The 15,799-nt window shown below is 38.3% G+C and overlaps 1 protein-coding gene and 2 long non-coding RNA genes across 3 annotated transcripts in view; 2 read left to right on the top strand and 1 right to left on the bottom strand.

The window, feature by feature from the left end:
- Window positions 1-15,799, top strand: part of LOC101175538 (uncharacterized) — a 56,238-nt gene that overhangs the window by 36,113 nt on the left and 4,326 nt on the right. The window contains exons 47-53 of the mRNA XM_023949274.2: window positions 1,558-1,698; window positions 1,790-2,011; window positions 2,093-2,226; window positions 2,426-2,568; window positions 2,858-3,012; window positions 3,102-3,224; window positions 3,293-3,366. Of these exons, the coding sequence (XP_023805042.2) occupies window positions 1,558-1,698; window positions 1,790-2,011; window positions 2,093-2,226; window positions 2,426-2,568; window positions 2,858-3,012; window positions 3,102-3,224; window positions 3,293-3,366 (992 nt within the window). The remainder of the gene's footprint in view (window positions 1-1,557; window positions 1,699-1,789; window positions 2,012-2,092; window positions 2,227-2,425; window positions 2,569-2,857; window positions 3,013-3,101; window positions 3,225-3,292; window positions 3,367-15,799) is intronic.
- On the top strand, window positions 5,909-6,595 carry LOC144987795 (uncharacterized). Its single transcript, XR_013651461.1, has 3 exons — window positions 5,909-6,072; window positions 6,202-6,298; window positions 6,457-6,595. It is a non-coding gene; the product is annotated as an uncharacterized LOC144987795 (long non-coding RNA).
- Window positions 6,729-7,707, bottom strand: LOC144987797 (uncharacterized). Its single transcript, XR_013651462.1, has 2 exons — window positions 7,570-7,707; window positions 6,729-7,265 (listed from the first exon to the last, which is right to left on the bottom strand). It is a non-coding gene; the product is annotated as an uncharacterized LOC144987797 (long non-coding RNA).

The following is a 15,799-nucleotide window of genomic DNA, read 5'->3' as shown; positions in this document are numbered from 1 at the left end:
TATATATATATATATATATATATATATATATATATATATATATATATATATATATATATATATATATATATATATATATATATATATATATATATATATACTTCAAACCAGCAAAAATTTGTCTTTTAAGCAGTGGAGCAAAAAGGGAGTTACAGCATTTGCCATAATCATGAAAAAGAACGAGATGAGGAACTTCCAGGGCTTAAAGGTGGAATTTGGATTCACCAATCATGATTTTTTTCAATACAGTAGCTCCAGATGAGGGAATATTTTAACAAAGAAATTAGATCAGAAGAGGGGAACAAATAAAATCGAGTCTTAGAGGCAATAATTGGAGCGTACCGAAATAAAACATCTAAAATGATTTCAAAACTGTACAACAGCCTCATTTGATGTCAGAAAAACACAACTTTATATGTTAAAGAAAAATGGGCAAAGGAAATGTCCTTCACTATTTCAAAGGAAGAATGGTATTCAAAATGTGCATCAACTCAGTTTTCTACCACATCACTGAAATGGAGGGAATTCAACTGGAAAAACCTCATGTGGTTCTTTATTACACCTTCAATTAAAAGAAAACATTAAACAAACTCACAGACATGTTGGAGACAGTGTGACACAGTAAATGCAAATCATTCTCATATCTTCTGGAGCTGTTTGCAAATAGGATCATTTTGGCATTTTGACAAATGTTCTGCGCTTCACTCAGTATCACATCTGCGTAAAATTTCTGAAACAATCATTGCTCAAAATCAGCATCTGGTTAAAATATTCCTAATTGCAGCAAGGAAAGCAATAACCAGAAGATGGCTTAAGCCAGAACCACCAACCCTCACAGACTGGACTGACACAGTGGAGGAGATCTACATCATGGAAAAGATGACTTTTGTTTTAAGATTGAGGGAAGAAAAATTTAAGGAACAATGGGACAGATGGACTGTACATAAAAACTCTCTGGCCATTGCATGACCTTCCTTTAGGACCTTTTTTACAATCCTGGAACGGCAGCTGTCATGTCTTACCCCCCCCCCCCCCCCTTTTTGTCTTTCCCTCCTCACTTATTTGTCTTTTTACTCTTCTTCTCTTTGTTTGTAAGACTTCTTTTGCTTGATGTCATATACATTAGTGTTATGTCCTGTTTAAAAAAATGAGAAATATAAATTTAGGTAAAAAATAAATATAGAATAATGGATTGGATTTATCTGCACATTTCCAGACGCTCAAAGCGCTTACAATGTGTCCATTATTCATTCACTCTTTGTGATGACAGAAGCGTGGCTGCCAGTTCGCGCGTACGGACCCTCTAACCGTTACCGGAACATTCATATGAATCCCCCCCCCCACCAACACACACAAATCGCTGATGGACGACCTGCTCAGTCACTTGAGCCTTGAGCCACTGCCACCCAAGTATTCCACAAATCTCAAGAAACAAAGAGAAAGACAAAGCGTTAGCTCTGTGAAAAATTACAGCAAACGTGGTGCTAATAAAACAGCACATATAAAAATTCCTATAACAAAACCTTTCCGTTTCTCTTCTTCTTCTTGTGGTTTCAGGCTGGGGAATATTTTGGCGCAGTGGTTTGTGCCATGGATGTGGATAATGACCGCTTCTCTGATCTGATCCTCATATCTTCTCCGATGTATAAGGAGGCTGACAGAGAAGGACGAGTCTATGTCTGCACAATAGTTCTGTTGGTAAGCAATACTTAAATGTGACATGAATCTGCTGATATGGTCGTCCCTGTCTTGATCCTCCATGAATGGTTTCATCTGCTCCTACGACCAGAACATAGAGTGTTCCTTTGATAGACCATCCTCACAAACCATATTAAGAGGACATCCAACAACCAAGGGACGGTTTGGATCTGCTCTCGCTGTTCTGCCTGATCTGAACATGGATACATTTAATGATCTAGCAGTTGGAGCACCTTTAGAGGATGATGGTCAAGGCAGTATTTACATATTCCACGGTGAACGGGACAAAATTATCAATCCTTCCTATTCACAGGTGAGTCATATCCATGAACTGAGGGTTTCTGAAAGTGCGTCCAGCTGGCTTGTTCTTATAACACAGAATCTCCATCCACAGAGAATCGCTGCTTCTGAAGTGCAGTCAGGACTGAAGTTCTTTGGCCTCTCCTTCACTCAGTGGTCTTCTGATCAGAGTGGTGACGGACTGCCTGACTTAGTGGTGGGTTCAAAGGGCACAGTAGTTTTTCTCAGGTGAGTTCCTCTGTGAGGTGTTGCACCTTTGCTAAAGGTGCAGGCAGAGGAGAAAAAAAGATGAGACAAGATTATCCACCATATGTCTCCAGTAGAAGCTCACTGTTTAATTTTAACATAAAGAAAGATGTTGATTTACCTCTATCACCTTTTATTCAGTTCAGCTGTCATATAATTCCCAACTCTCTGCCTTTTTTAGGTCCAGGCCTATAGTGACTGTGGAACCTTCTGTTACCTTCAGCCCAGAGAAAATTTCAACACAGGAAGAAAACTGCTCAAAAGATTTGAAAACCACAGCCAGAGTCTGCTTCATCATGAAAACACGAACTGCTGTTGACACAGGTTGTTTTTCCCTCATTTTTTTCTCTTTTTTAAATTCTCAAACCTGATAAAAACATAGGTGGAACCAAAGACAAACACATCACAAGTACACTGAAGTACACAATGCATTATCTGACACAAGGAAAGTAACTCAGGAACACAATATCATAAATAAGAAAGACAATACAGTATATGTGTTAATGATGCTAAATTTATTCATTTTTAATTTGCGAAAGTTTACCCTTATTGTTTTTCTTTTGTTGTGTTTTTTTCTGTGCATTAAACAAACCTATCTGTTTTTTTTTTTCAGCTGAGGCAAAAATTACTTACACTTTAACACTGGATGCCACCCGAAAGTTCCCAAACAGCCGAGCTTACATTGCTGAGAAACAACGACATCAGACTAGCTCACTTGAAGTTGGCTTGAGAAAAGATGAGTGCCACTCCATTGAATTTTTCATTCAGGTATGACCTTTTAGTATAATAACAACATTAGGATATAAATAATATAATGTGGTCAAACTGAATGTTTATTTATTTTACTTTTTCTTCAGGCTTGTCCAGAAGATGCTCTGAATCCACTTAACAACGAGCTCAGTTTTAAATTTGAAGGTTTACCTTCCAGCACAAATCTTAGACCAAGTCTTGGTCATCAATCTATGACAACCTTTCACCCGGTCAGTGACCTTGAAAACTCTCATTACATCCACCAAACTTAGTGCTTAGTTTTGATGATCTTCTTCAGATGGAGTTTGAGATCAACTGTGGCGCTGATCAGACATGTATGGATAACCTGAAAGTGGATTTCAACTTCAGCCGGTGAGGCCAAGATACGGAGGAAAAACCTTTATCTGTAGTTTAGGTTGGCAGGAATTTGCCTTTAACGTTTTAGTTTGTAGTTATGGAAAAGTGCATTTACATAATTGAGTGTATATGAGAACTGGACTGAGTGACCCCTCTCCACTCATGTTCCAAACAGGAAGTACCTGCTGGCTCTAGGGAGCCAAAGTCCCATAGACTTCTATTGAGAAATAAACAGCTATTATTCAGTCATTCTATTTTTCTCTATTGCAAGTTGTTTACATAATGAACTGGCCAATCAGATGTGTCAATAAAAGTATCTGGTTATTATGCTGAATGTTCAAAGTGTTTGACATATTTTCTCTTACCCTGCTTTCCAACAAAGCAAAGCTCATATTGGGAAAAAGTGGCGACTGATTTAGCCTTTTTTTTGTTGGAGCTGGAAGTAAGCCATTTTAATGTCTGATGACACGCTCACTCAGTCCAGCTCTCATATACAGTCAATAATTATTCATTGTTTGCACTTTTACTTGAGCTAAACTGTCATTTACAACAAGGACAGTGTAAAGTTTTCCTGCAGATTTAAAAGTTCCTGTATAATATTTGGAATTAATTTAGATACTTGATGTCATTATCTTTACTGTAACCCTTGTGCTATCTTAGATGACCCCACCCTTACATTGACGTGTTCTCCCTACCATGACAAAGGTGGAAAGATTTCATGAAATCCATGGAAACCAGTGAATATCACAAATCATTGAAGAAAAAAGGTTTAGAGCACTGTCTAGTGGGTCTAGATCAGTGTTTTTCAACCAGTGTGCCGTGGGAGATGGGCAAGTGTGCCGTGGGAAATTACCCTCATTAAGATTAACTGATCTAAAAACAATTCCCATCTCCAGGATTTCAGCTCTGTCTTCATCCAAACAGGCCCTGATAAAACACTGAGTAGTTAGGAATATGAAAGATCATAAAATTATTTTTTTTTGTGTTTATTTGATTCTATAAAAGACATTTTGATAAGAATGACGGTACCGTGATTTAGCTGCAACTAAAGATCTTTGCGGCAAAGTCCCGCCCCTTTAACTGTCTCCGCCAATTATTCTTGAAGGCTTAATCATGTAATCAGTCTGACCAATCAGAAGTGGTTAAAGTCTTCACTTCCTTGTTCCAATTTAGCTCAAAAAGTCCCTCAGTTCTAACAAAAATATTAGCCAAAGCTCGTCTTTAGCGGTGTAGCTTTCCACAGAATCCGGTATCAGACCGTGGAAAAAGTTAACAAACCCATGAAGCTCAAAGATATGGAGTTCTATACTGTTCATAATTAAATAAATAAATATTTAATTCAATAAATAAATATGACCCCATGCAAATACACAATCAACCAATAAATCTCTCATAAATATATAAAAAGATCATGAAATTGTGAAAAACCTGCACACTGATTTTAAATAAGCCATTATATTATTCAATATATTTCATTTTGCTTTAAAAACATGTTCATTATTTTAAAACAGCATTTTAAAATATTCATTTTTAATCATGTTGAATTTTATTATAATTCTGTCTTTTTTCAGAAGCTCATATTTCAAAATCAATATTTTCCAAAGTAGCTTTGTTTTTATTTCATGTTGCTGTTTTTCACAATGACTGATTTATTTCGTGAAGAGCTTTTTCAGGAGAATGGGTCTATCTGGCTACGTTCACACTGCAGGCTGAAACGACCCAATTCCGAATTTTTTGCCCCTAAGCAGCCCAATAGACCTTTTTCGCAAAAACCGGAAGTACGTCATCAACGTGTAAACCTAGTTCCGGTTTGTGCTTCGCTGGCGGAGGAATGGCAGAGCCTAGAGTGTTTTCGAAGAGCCTGAGCTGTGTTCCGAAGTTCACCAGCACCGATGTGATGAAGAGTGTGAAGATGCAATCGTCCACTAAAGGAAACAAATTGGACATGGGATATAAATTCGTCCACGAAGAGTTTATCCACCATTACCAAGGTAAGCTTCAGCTAGCTTTAGCCATAGCCGCATCACCGGTAACTCTGTGTGTTTACGTCAACTGTAAATCCTGGTGTTATTAATTTGTAATATAAGGCATCGCAGTGAATATGTTGTGTGTATGTTTAAGTGAAAAGGCATGAGATTAACATAACACCCAAAAATTTGGTGAAGCTGTAAATAAGAAATGTTAAGTTGCCCGTATGCGTGTTCATTTTGCTGCGGTTGCGGCACTTTCTTCACTTACTAGTATTATTTTTCTGAAAGTATGGTGAGCAGAAGTCCTCTTTTCCTGGACATGTCCTCTCTTTTGATACTTATATAATAAAATAACATTGAACATAGATGAAATGTAATTATATTTGCTTCATGTATGCAGCTCTGAACACCAATTACTCTCGATGAAATATCTCACAAACTCACTTCACTCCTCTTTTTTACAAACTCAAATCTGGTCACCCTATTGACAGTTATAGTTTCATGTCATTCTGAACATTGATGTAGCAACATAAGTATGTCCTAATTTTAACCTATATAATTTATTGTGTCTAGATATCACTGGACGCAGAAAGTGCCAACCTGAAAGCTTTCTTCTGCAGTTGTGTGGCTGGTAAAGGATTTTGCAATCACATAGTTGCCATCCTGTTCCAGACCGCACATTATTCACAGCTGGGTCTGCAGGCTGCTCCACCCCCCTGGCCTGCACGAGTGGCTTGCAAAGATGGCACAGGTGGGTTTGTGATCATATTGTCATTATTTTTTAAGAACGTATGTGTATCCATAACAACTCTAAATTATTATAAAAACACCCCAAGTAGTTACTACAGACTTTAATTGCTTTCTGCCTTTTACTTATAAGGGAATCCATCCTGAACCGGTTAGTGAGCTGATGGTGCAAAAACCCAAAACAGTTGGCAGGGACGGTCAGAGGTCCACACTGTACAAGGCATATACAGGTAATTAACTTTTTGTTGCTTTGTGAGCAAGTTAAGTTTTTTTTTTTTTTTAATCTTATGACTAACCAAATTATGGTTACAGCAGATATAATGAATTAAATTGAAATGTAGTTATGCACTTATGTCTAACTTTTGTGTGTTGTGTTTCTCTTGTGTAGGACCACAGCCAGATCCATATGATGGCATCTGGAAGCAGATTATGCCAGGTGCAGCCCCAACCTCTCATGGTTGTGTTGGATGGGTTTCTGAGATGGAATGAAAGAGAACTTGGATATATATTGTGGCAAATGCATGAATGCATACCTTAAATTACACTTATCTTGTCTTTAACAATCAGTTCAGCCTTCTGTCTTACTGTTGATCTGTAATGTTATTTTTTATTGTAAATGTTTGATGTTATTTGCATACCAAAAAATTAAACGAGGCACAATTTTGACCAAAATTGTTTTATTTGTTCATCTAATTTTTTTGTGTAGTCAGTCACATTTCAACAGAAAAACATTACGAATATAACAATTATATTTAATTAGATTTTAAGAATATGTGGAAACACTAAATTTTTCCATACTATTTGCACATTATACATTATTTACATACCAAACATTAATTCACTCTTCAAAACAAAAAAGTCCATGATAATTTGCCAAAACACGGCGGTTAAGCCAGATCTGATTCACACTGCCCATCAGTGTGAGCGGCACAGAGAGTTCCTGATGTGAAAGGACTTTATCCTACTGATCACTCTTTCCACCATAATTCTGAGGCGGGTGATGGCTGCGGTTTGTTCTGTTTCCTCCTTGCTGAATTGAGTTGAAAGCTTAAAAGGTGGAATGATGATCTTAGATCCAATGTCAGTTAGGAGGTCTTGAACGAGGAACTTTTGTCCGCCATGACATCGTCTCCTGGCTCCAGCAAAGGAACTTGGCTTCTAAGTCATGGATGTAATCCAAAGCCTCATCCAGAGCACCTGTGAAGATAAAGAAATTAAAAATCAGTCTTAATATATTAATGCTACCTTTCAACACAACACAGTAATCATGTTTTGAAAAGTATGTTAAGTATTTAATTACAAATACATTTCATTTATTTTTGTTAAGGAAATTACAAAATGACAAAATGCTCAAAAGTGATTAAATACATGTAATTAAAATAGGTGAGAGCATGAACATCTTTTATTATAAATATTAATTTGTTCAGGTAGAAATGCATGTATCCAATAACGGTACACATAGTTGACTAACGTTAACCAAACACATTATGAACAACCTTACCTGCAGGTGGGTGTGTCACGTAGTCGTGATCCATCTTTACTGTCTTAGCTTAGCCACCATGTCGCTAGTATCTTCACAGCTTAGCTGCATAGCCTGACGTTTGAAGTTCTGTCATATTCTGACTCCCTTCTCAAAGGATCAGTAAAGTTGTTCCAAGGGAAAATACTCGGGGCAACACCACTCTTCAGGCGACGAACGACGCAGCCGCACCACAATCCCGGAGCGAAGTTAGTAAGTGCCGGCAGCAGAGGGTGCTACCTGTGTTTACATTAAAACTATGCCCTTCATCTCTTCGGATCGCCTATATCCATTTGGGTTTCAGGTTTGGATCCACAGGAAAATAATGAAATGAAAGGTAAGGCTGTTTTTGGTTGGAAGACGAACAGCCTGGAACGCAACAGAGACTGCAACTCTTCGACTCTGCCATTCTTCATATCTGCTGCTACGCTAACAGGAAGTTGTTTTACACGTCATTGACGTATTTCCGGTCGAAAAATGCGGAAGTGTGAAAAAGGTCTATTCCGATCTTTTCATGACAGTCTGAATGACACAGATCCGATCTTTTCAATTGCGACCCAGGCCCCGTGGGTTTGCCGGCCTGATTCCGAATTGTAGCCGTTCTTTTCAATTGCGACCGCCGTCTGACCGGCCAGGCGACTTGATTCCGAACTGTACGTCATCGACACGCAACAAACGTCATCATTTTGCGTTGAAGTAGGCGGGAAAGAGAACGTAAACATCAACCATGGTGGACGATGCTGCTGAGACCAGTCAGTGAAAGGGAAGCGAGATCCCCGATTGGATTAAGATTTGGGCTGATCGCTCTTTTCAGGCCAAACTCCAGGGCTCTTATTGCAACTGGGCGGTTTTTGAAAAAATTTCCAGATAAATGGCAGAGCGTGGTGTTGAACCTTTCCCGCGATAACTTTTTTTTCTTTCTCCCCTTTGACCGTGCTCAAGCGCGGGGGACCCGAGGCGATCCTCCTCCTCCTCCCTGTTCTGACCCTTAGATTCTCCAGAACGGGTTAATAAAGAGTCCATAGCATTTATTCTGGGGGAAACCTTCTTTTATTACCGTCCTCCGTAACACACAACATGAATGCGCGCAACACTGCCCCCCCCCCCCCTATTCTCTATCGCGGCACGCGCTTGCACACACGCGGGCGAGCGGCTCCAACACATACACATTTCCATTCCACAACAGTGGGTACAGACGATCCCGACTCCATTGCCTTCTTAAAATGAGAAGATTGTAATTGTGCTGCTCCTTCGTGAAAATAAATTTAATATTACAAAAAGAGCTCCGCTTTTGACAACACTGTTGTTGACATCCATTGTTAACGTTGGCTCCGCAAACGAGTGACGTCGTTCACCGTTGAGTATTCTTCTGGCTTCTGCGCATGCGGGTCTCGTTTGGGTCGTGTCACGGTCACACTGGAGATCACAAAAGTTCGGATTTACTTGGAAATGTGAACGGTCTAGCAAACCGAATTGAGCATTAAGCCCTGCAGTGTGAACGTAGCCTCTGTCATTCAGTGAAAGTGGGCGGGATCTAAACGCTCATTTGCTGATCCATGGAAATCGACTCATATTCCACGATACCCGCTCAGCGGTGTGCCAGTCAAGAGATGACATATTTCAGCAATATCCGCGAGGCTTTGCTGACATTACAGATCAAATAGAGACAAACTATCTGTCTGCTGCAGAAGATGCAAACAGTCTTGCCAGATTGGGCGGGTTTCCGCCCAATTGGGCTTCTTTTGGTTATGTTGGGCGGCTAAAATTGGCATTGGGCGGGTCTATAAAATTTGGGCTGCTTTTTAAAATATTTAGCGGTTTTTAACTGTCATTATTATTATTTTTCTTATTATTTAAAATATTAATTAAAAGTATACTAATTAATACATAGCCTAAAAAAAGCATGGTGAATATATGAAACATTACAGTAATCCCCCGTAATCGCGGGGGTTTAGTTCCTCACGCCCCCCCCCCGCGAATAACAAAAATCAGCGAATAATTGACGCTGTTTTAAAACTCCCAGAGCCTCTGCAAAGTCAGAACCCTTTTCTGCCGTTTGGGTTCATTTCCAGAAGCCTTAGATACGGTGGCCGAGAGGTGCAAGACACGCTTAAATTTAAGAAACAGCAACAGCAAATCCCAGTACAAATGAACAAATCATGAAACACAACAGAAAATCATGAAACACAACAGCAAATCACGAAACACAACAGCAAATACTGAAACACAACAGCAAATCACGAAACACAACAGCAAATCACGAAACACAACAGCATATACTGAAACACAACTGCAAATCACGAAACACAACAGCAAATACAAAAACACAACAGCAAATCACGAAACACAACAGCAAATACTGAAACACAACAGCAAATACTGAAACACAACAGCAAATACTGAAACACAACAGCAAATCATGAAACACAACTGCAAATCACGAAACACAACAGCAAATACTGAAACACAACAGCAAATCACGAAACACAACAGCAAATACTGAAACACAACAGCAAATCACGAAACACAACAGCAAATACTGAAACACAACAGCAAATCACGAAACACAACAGCAAATCACGAAACACAACAGCAAATACTGAAACACAACAGCAAATACTGAAAAACAACAGCAAATAATGAAACACAACAGCAAATCATGAAACACAACAGCAAATCATGAAATACAATAGCAAATACTGAAACACAACATTAAATCACGAAACACAACAGCAAATCACGAAACACAACAGCAAATCACGAGACACAACAGCAAATACTGAAACACAACAGCAAATCACGAAACACAACAGCAAATACTGAAACACAACAGCTAATACTGAAACACAACAGCAAATACTGAAACACAACAGCAAATCACGAAACACAACAGCAAATCACGAAACACAACAGCAAATACTGAAACACAACAGCAAATCACGAAACACAACAGCAAATACTGAAACACAACAGCAAATACTGAAACACAACAGCAAATACTGAAACACAACAGCAAATCATGAAACACAACAGCAAATCATGAAATACAATAGCAAATACTGAAACACAACAGCAAATCACGAAACACAACAGCAAATCACGAAACACAACAGCAAATCACGAGACACAACAGCAAATACTGAAACACAACAGCAAATCACGAAACACAACAGCAAATACTGAAACACAACAGCAAATCACGAAACACAACAGCAAATACTGAAACACAACAGCAAATACTGAAACACAACAGCAAATACTGAAACACAACAGCAAATCATGAAATACAACAGCAAATACTGAAACACAACAGCAAATCACGAAACACAACAGCAAATCACGAAACACAACAGCAAATCACGAGACACAACAGCAAATACTGAAACACAACAGCAAATCACGAAACACAACAGCAAATCACGAAACACAACAGCAAATCATGAAACCTACGGTGGCCGGGAGGTGCAAGAGACATTTTTATTTAGGACACAACCAACAATAAATCCCCAACTAATAAATCACAAAGCACTAATAACAATCTCGGAACAAATTAACAAATACTGAAACACAACAGCAAAGCACGAGACACAACAGCAAATACTGAAACACAACAGCAAATCACGAAACACAACAGCAAATACTGAAACACAACAGCAAATCACGAAACACAACAGCAAATACTGAAACACAACAGCAAATCATGAAACACAACAGCAAATCATGAAATACAATAGCAAATACTGAAACACAACAGCAAATCACGAAACACAACAGCAAATCACGAAACACAACAGCAAATCACGAGACACAACAGCAAATACTGAAACACAACAGCAAATCACGAAACACAACAGCAAATCACGAAACACAACAGCAAATCATGAAACCTACGGTGGCCGGGAGGTGCAAGAGACATTTTTATTTAGGACACAACCAACAATAAATCCCCAACTAATAAATCACAAAGCACTAATAACAATATCGGAACAAATTAACAAATACTGAAACACAACAGCAAAGCACGGAACAAATGACAGAGTCCTGAAACACAAAAGCAATTTTGGGTGAAAACTAACAAATACTGAATCACAAAAACAATCTCGATACAAATGAACAAATCCAGAAACAACAAGGAAAGCGGAGAAACGGCGTCTAACTGAAACGGAACGTCCTGAATCCCGGAAATGACGTAATATAAAACTAATTGTGTATTATTTTTTACATTTCCTTATTACTGTCTTTTTTATGTGGACATTTTCAATACATGAGACAGTCCAAAAGCATTTCTTCAATTGCATTACTACAATAAAAATGACAACAACGTTTAACAAGGTAAAGTTTTTGCTTTTCCGGTATTAAGGGTATTCCCTCTCCGTTAAGACCACTCTAGCAAGACTGCTTCAGGACTGTTTTATGTATTCAAAATGTCCACATAAAGAAAACAGTAATTAATAACATTTAAAAAATCATACACAATTAGTTTTATATAACGTCCATTTCTGTAAGAAGCCATGTCTCTGCGTTCCTAGCTGTGTTCTGGTTTTGGTCATTTGTAACAGGGTTATTTTTTTGTAATTCGGTATTTGTTTCAGGACTCTGTAATTTTCATGATTTGCTGTTGTGTTTCGTGATTTGCTGTTGTGTTTCGTGATTTGCTGTTGTGTTTCAGTATTTGTTGTTGTGTTTCAGTATTTGCTGTTGCGTTTCATGATTTGCTGTTGTGTTTCATGATTTGCTGTTGTGTTTCATGATTTGCTGTTGTGTTTCAGTATTTGCTGTTGTGTTTCGTGATTTGCTGTTGTGTTTCAGTATTTGCTGTTGTGTTTCATGATTTGCTGTTGTGTTTCAGTATTTGCTGTTGTGTTTCATGATTTGCTGTTGTGTTTCAGTATTTGCTGTTGTGTTTCAGTATTTGCTGTTGTGTTTCATGATTTGCTGTTGTGTTTCATGATTTGCTGTTGTGTTTCAGTATTTGCTGTTGCGTTTCATGATTTGCTGTTGTGTTTCATGATTTGCTGTTGTGTTTCAGTATTTGCTGTTGTGTTTTGTGATTTGCTGTTGTGTTTCGGTTCTTGCTGTTGTGTTTCGTGATTTGCTGTTGTGTTTCCGTATTTGCTGATGTGTTTCGTGATTTGCTGTTGTGTTTTATGATTTGCTGTTGTGTTTCCGTATTTGCTGTTGTGTTTCGTGATTTGCTGTTGTGTTTCAGTATTTGCTGTTGTGTTTCGTGATTTGCTGTTGTGTTTCAGTATTTGCTGTTGTGTTTCATGATTTGCTGTTGTGTTTCAGTATTTGCTGTTGTGTTTCATGATTTGCTGTTGTGTTTCAGTATTTGCTGTTGTGTTTCATGATTTGCTGTTGTGTTTCAGTATTTGCTGTTGTGTTTCACGATTTGCTGTTGTGTTTCAGTATTTGCTGTTGCCTTTCATGATTTGCTGTTGCGTTTCATGATTTGCTGTTGTGTTTCATGATTTGCTGTTGTGTTTCAGTATTTGCTGTTGTGTTTTGTGATTTGCTGTTGTGTTTCAGTTCTTGCTGTTGTGTTTCGTGATTTGCTGTTGTGTTTCCGTATTTGCTGATGTGTTTCGTGATTTGCTGTTGTGTTTCATGATTTGCTGTTGTGTTTCCGTATTTGCTGTTGTGTTTCATGATTTGCTGTTGTGTTTCAGTATTTGCTGTTGTGTTTCATGATTTGCTGTTGTGTTTCAGTATTTGCTGTTGTGTTTCATGATTTGCTGTTGTGTTTCAGTATTTGGTGTTGTGTTTCATGATTTGCTGTTGTGTTTCAGTATTTACTGTTGTGTTTCATGATTTGCTGTTGTGTTTCAGTATTTGCTGTTGTGTTTCTTGATTTGCTGATGTGTTTCATGATTTGCTGTTGTGTTTCGTGATTTGCAGTTGTGTTTCGTGATTTGCTGTTGTGTTTCAGTATTTGCTGTTGTGTTTCGTGATTTGCTGATGTGTTTCATGATTTGCTGTTGTGTTTCGTGATTTGCTGATGTGTTTCATGATTTGCTGTTGTGTTTCGTGATTTGCAGTTGTGTTTCAGTATTTGCTGTTGTCTTTTGTGATTTGCTGTTGTGTTTCAGTTCTTGCTGTTGTGTTTCGTGATTTGTTGTTGTGTTTCCGTATTTGCTGATGTGTTTCGTGATTTGCTGTTGTGTTTCATGATATGCTGTTGTGTTTCCGTATTTGCTGTTGTGTTTCATGATTTGCTGTTGTGTTTCAGTATTTTCTGTTGTGTTTTATGATTTGCTGTTGTGTTTCATGATTTGCTGTTGTGTTTCATGATTTGCTGTTGTGTTTCAGTATTTGCTGTTGTGTTTCATGATTTGCTGTTGTGTTTTGTGATTTGCTGTTGTGTTTCAGTATTTGCTGTTGTGTTTCATGATTTGCTGTTGTGTTTCAGTATTTGCTGTTGTGTTTCATGATTTGCTGTTGTGTTTCAGTATTTGCTGTTGTGTTTCATGATTTGCTGTTGTGTTTCAGTATTTGCTGTTGAGTTTCGTGATTTGCTGATGTGTTTCATGATTTGCTGTTGTGTTTCGTGATTTGCAGTTGTGTTTCGTGATTTGCTGTTGTGTTTCATTATTTGCTGCTGTGTTTCGTGATTTGCTGATGTGTTTCATGATTTGCTGTTGTGTTTCGTGATTTGCTGATGTGTTTCATGATTTGCTGTTGTGTTTCGTGATTTGCTGTTGTGTTTCGTGATTTGTTGTTGTGTTTCCGTATTTGCTGATGTGTTTCAGTATTTGCTGTTGTGTTTCATGATTTGCTGTTGTGTTTCAGTATTTTCTGTTGTGTTTTATGATTTGCTGTTGTGTTTCAGTATTTGCTGTTGTGTTTCAGTATTAGCTGTTGTGTTTCAGTATTTGCTGTTGTGTTTCATGATTTGCTGTTGTGATTTGTGATTTGCTGTTGTGTTTCAGTATTTGCTGTTGTGTTTCATGATTTGCTGTTGTGTTTCAGTATTTGCTGTTGTGTTTCATGATTTGCTGTTGTGTTTTGTGATTTGCTGTTGTGTTTCATGATTTGCTGTTGTGTTTCAGTATTTGCTGTTGTGTTTCATGATTTGCTGTTGTGTTTCAGTATTTGCTGTTGTGTTTCATGATTTGCTGTTGTGTTTCAGTATTTGCTGTTGAGTTTCGTGATTTGCTGATGTGTTTCATGATTTGCTGTTGTGTTTCGTGATTTGCAGTTGTGTTTCGTGATTTGCTGTTGTGTTTCATTATTTGCTGCTGTGTTTCGTGATTTGCTGATGTGTTTCATGATTTGCTGTTGTGTTTCGTGATTTGCTGATGTGTTTCATGATTTGCTGTTGTGTTTCGTGATTTGCTGTTGTGTTTCGTGATTTGTTGTTGTGTTTCCGTATTTGCTGATGTGTTTCAGTATTTGCTGTTGTGTTTCATGATTTGCTGTTGTGTTTCAGTATTTTCTGTTGTGTTTTATGATTTGCTGTTGTGTTTCAGTATTTGCTGTTGTGTTTCAGTATTAGCTGTTGTGTTTCAGTATTTGCTGTTGTGTTTCATGATTTGCTGTTGTGATTTGTGATTTGCTGTTGTGTTTCAGTATTTGCTGTTGTGTTTCATGATTTGCTGTTGTGTTTCAGTATTTGCTGTTGTGTTTCATGATTTGCTGTTGTGTTTCAGTATTTGCTGTTGTGTTTCATGATTTGCTGTTGTGTTTCAGTATTTGCTGTTGAGTTTCGTGATTTGCTGATGTGTTTCATGATTTGCTGTTGTGTTTCGTGATTTGCTGATGTGTTTCATGATTTGCTGTTGTGTTTCATGATTTGCTGTTGTGTTTCGTGATTTGTTCATTTGTACTGGGATTTGCTGTTGCTGTATCTTAAATGTAAGCGTGTCTTGCACCTCTCGGCCACCGTACTTAGATGATGCAGGGCTTTTATTGGCTTTTATCAACCTTGTCAGAATGGTTACAGCTCGAACAAAAATAGCGCAGCCTGCTCATACACTCAGCCGGAGGAGAACGTTCAGCCAACGCGCACCCAGGTAGGCCCCGCCCCCTGTAATCCACCAGTCATCACCAGCCCACCACTGATTGACATACACTGTGGTCCAGCACCTGGCTCATCGACAACTCTGTTTTTGTAGTTTGAGGGTTTGTGTGGACCAAACCACAAAGGAGCTCCGGTCGTCAACATCTTTCAGTCCCCGGTTGAAACACTCCTCATTCACGCCATTCACTCAGA

Source organism: Oryzias latipes, chromosome 19 (assembly GCF_053564925.1).
Source record: "Oryzias latipes strain Hd-rR chromosome 19, Olatipes_Hd-rR_3.1".
Taxonomy (NCBI): Eukaryota; Metazoa; Chordata; class Actinopteri; order Beloniformes; family Adrianichthyidae; genus Oryzias; species Oryzias latipes.
This window is presented reverse-complemented; position numbering and strand designations above follow the sequence as displayed.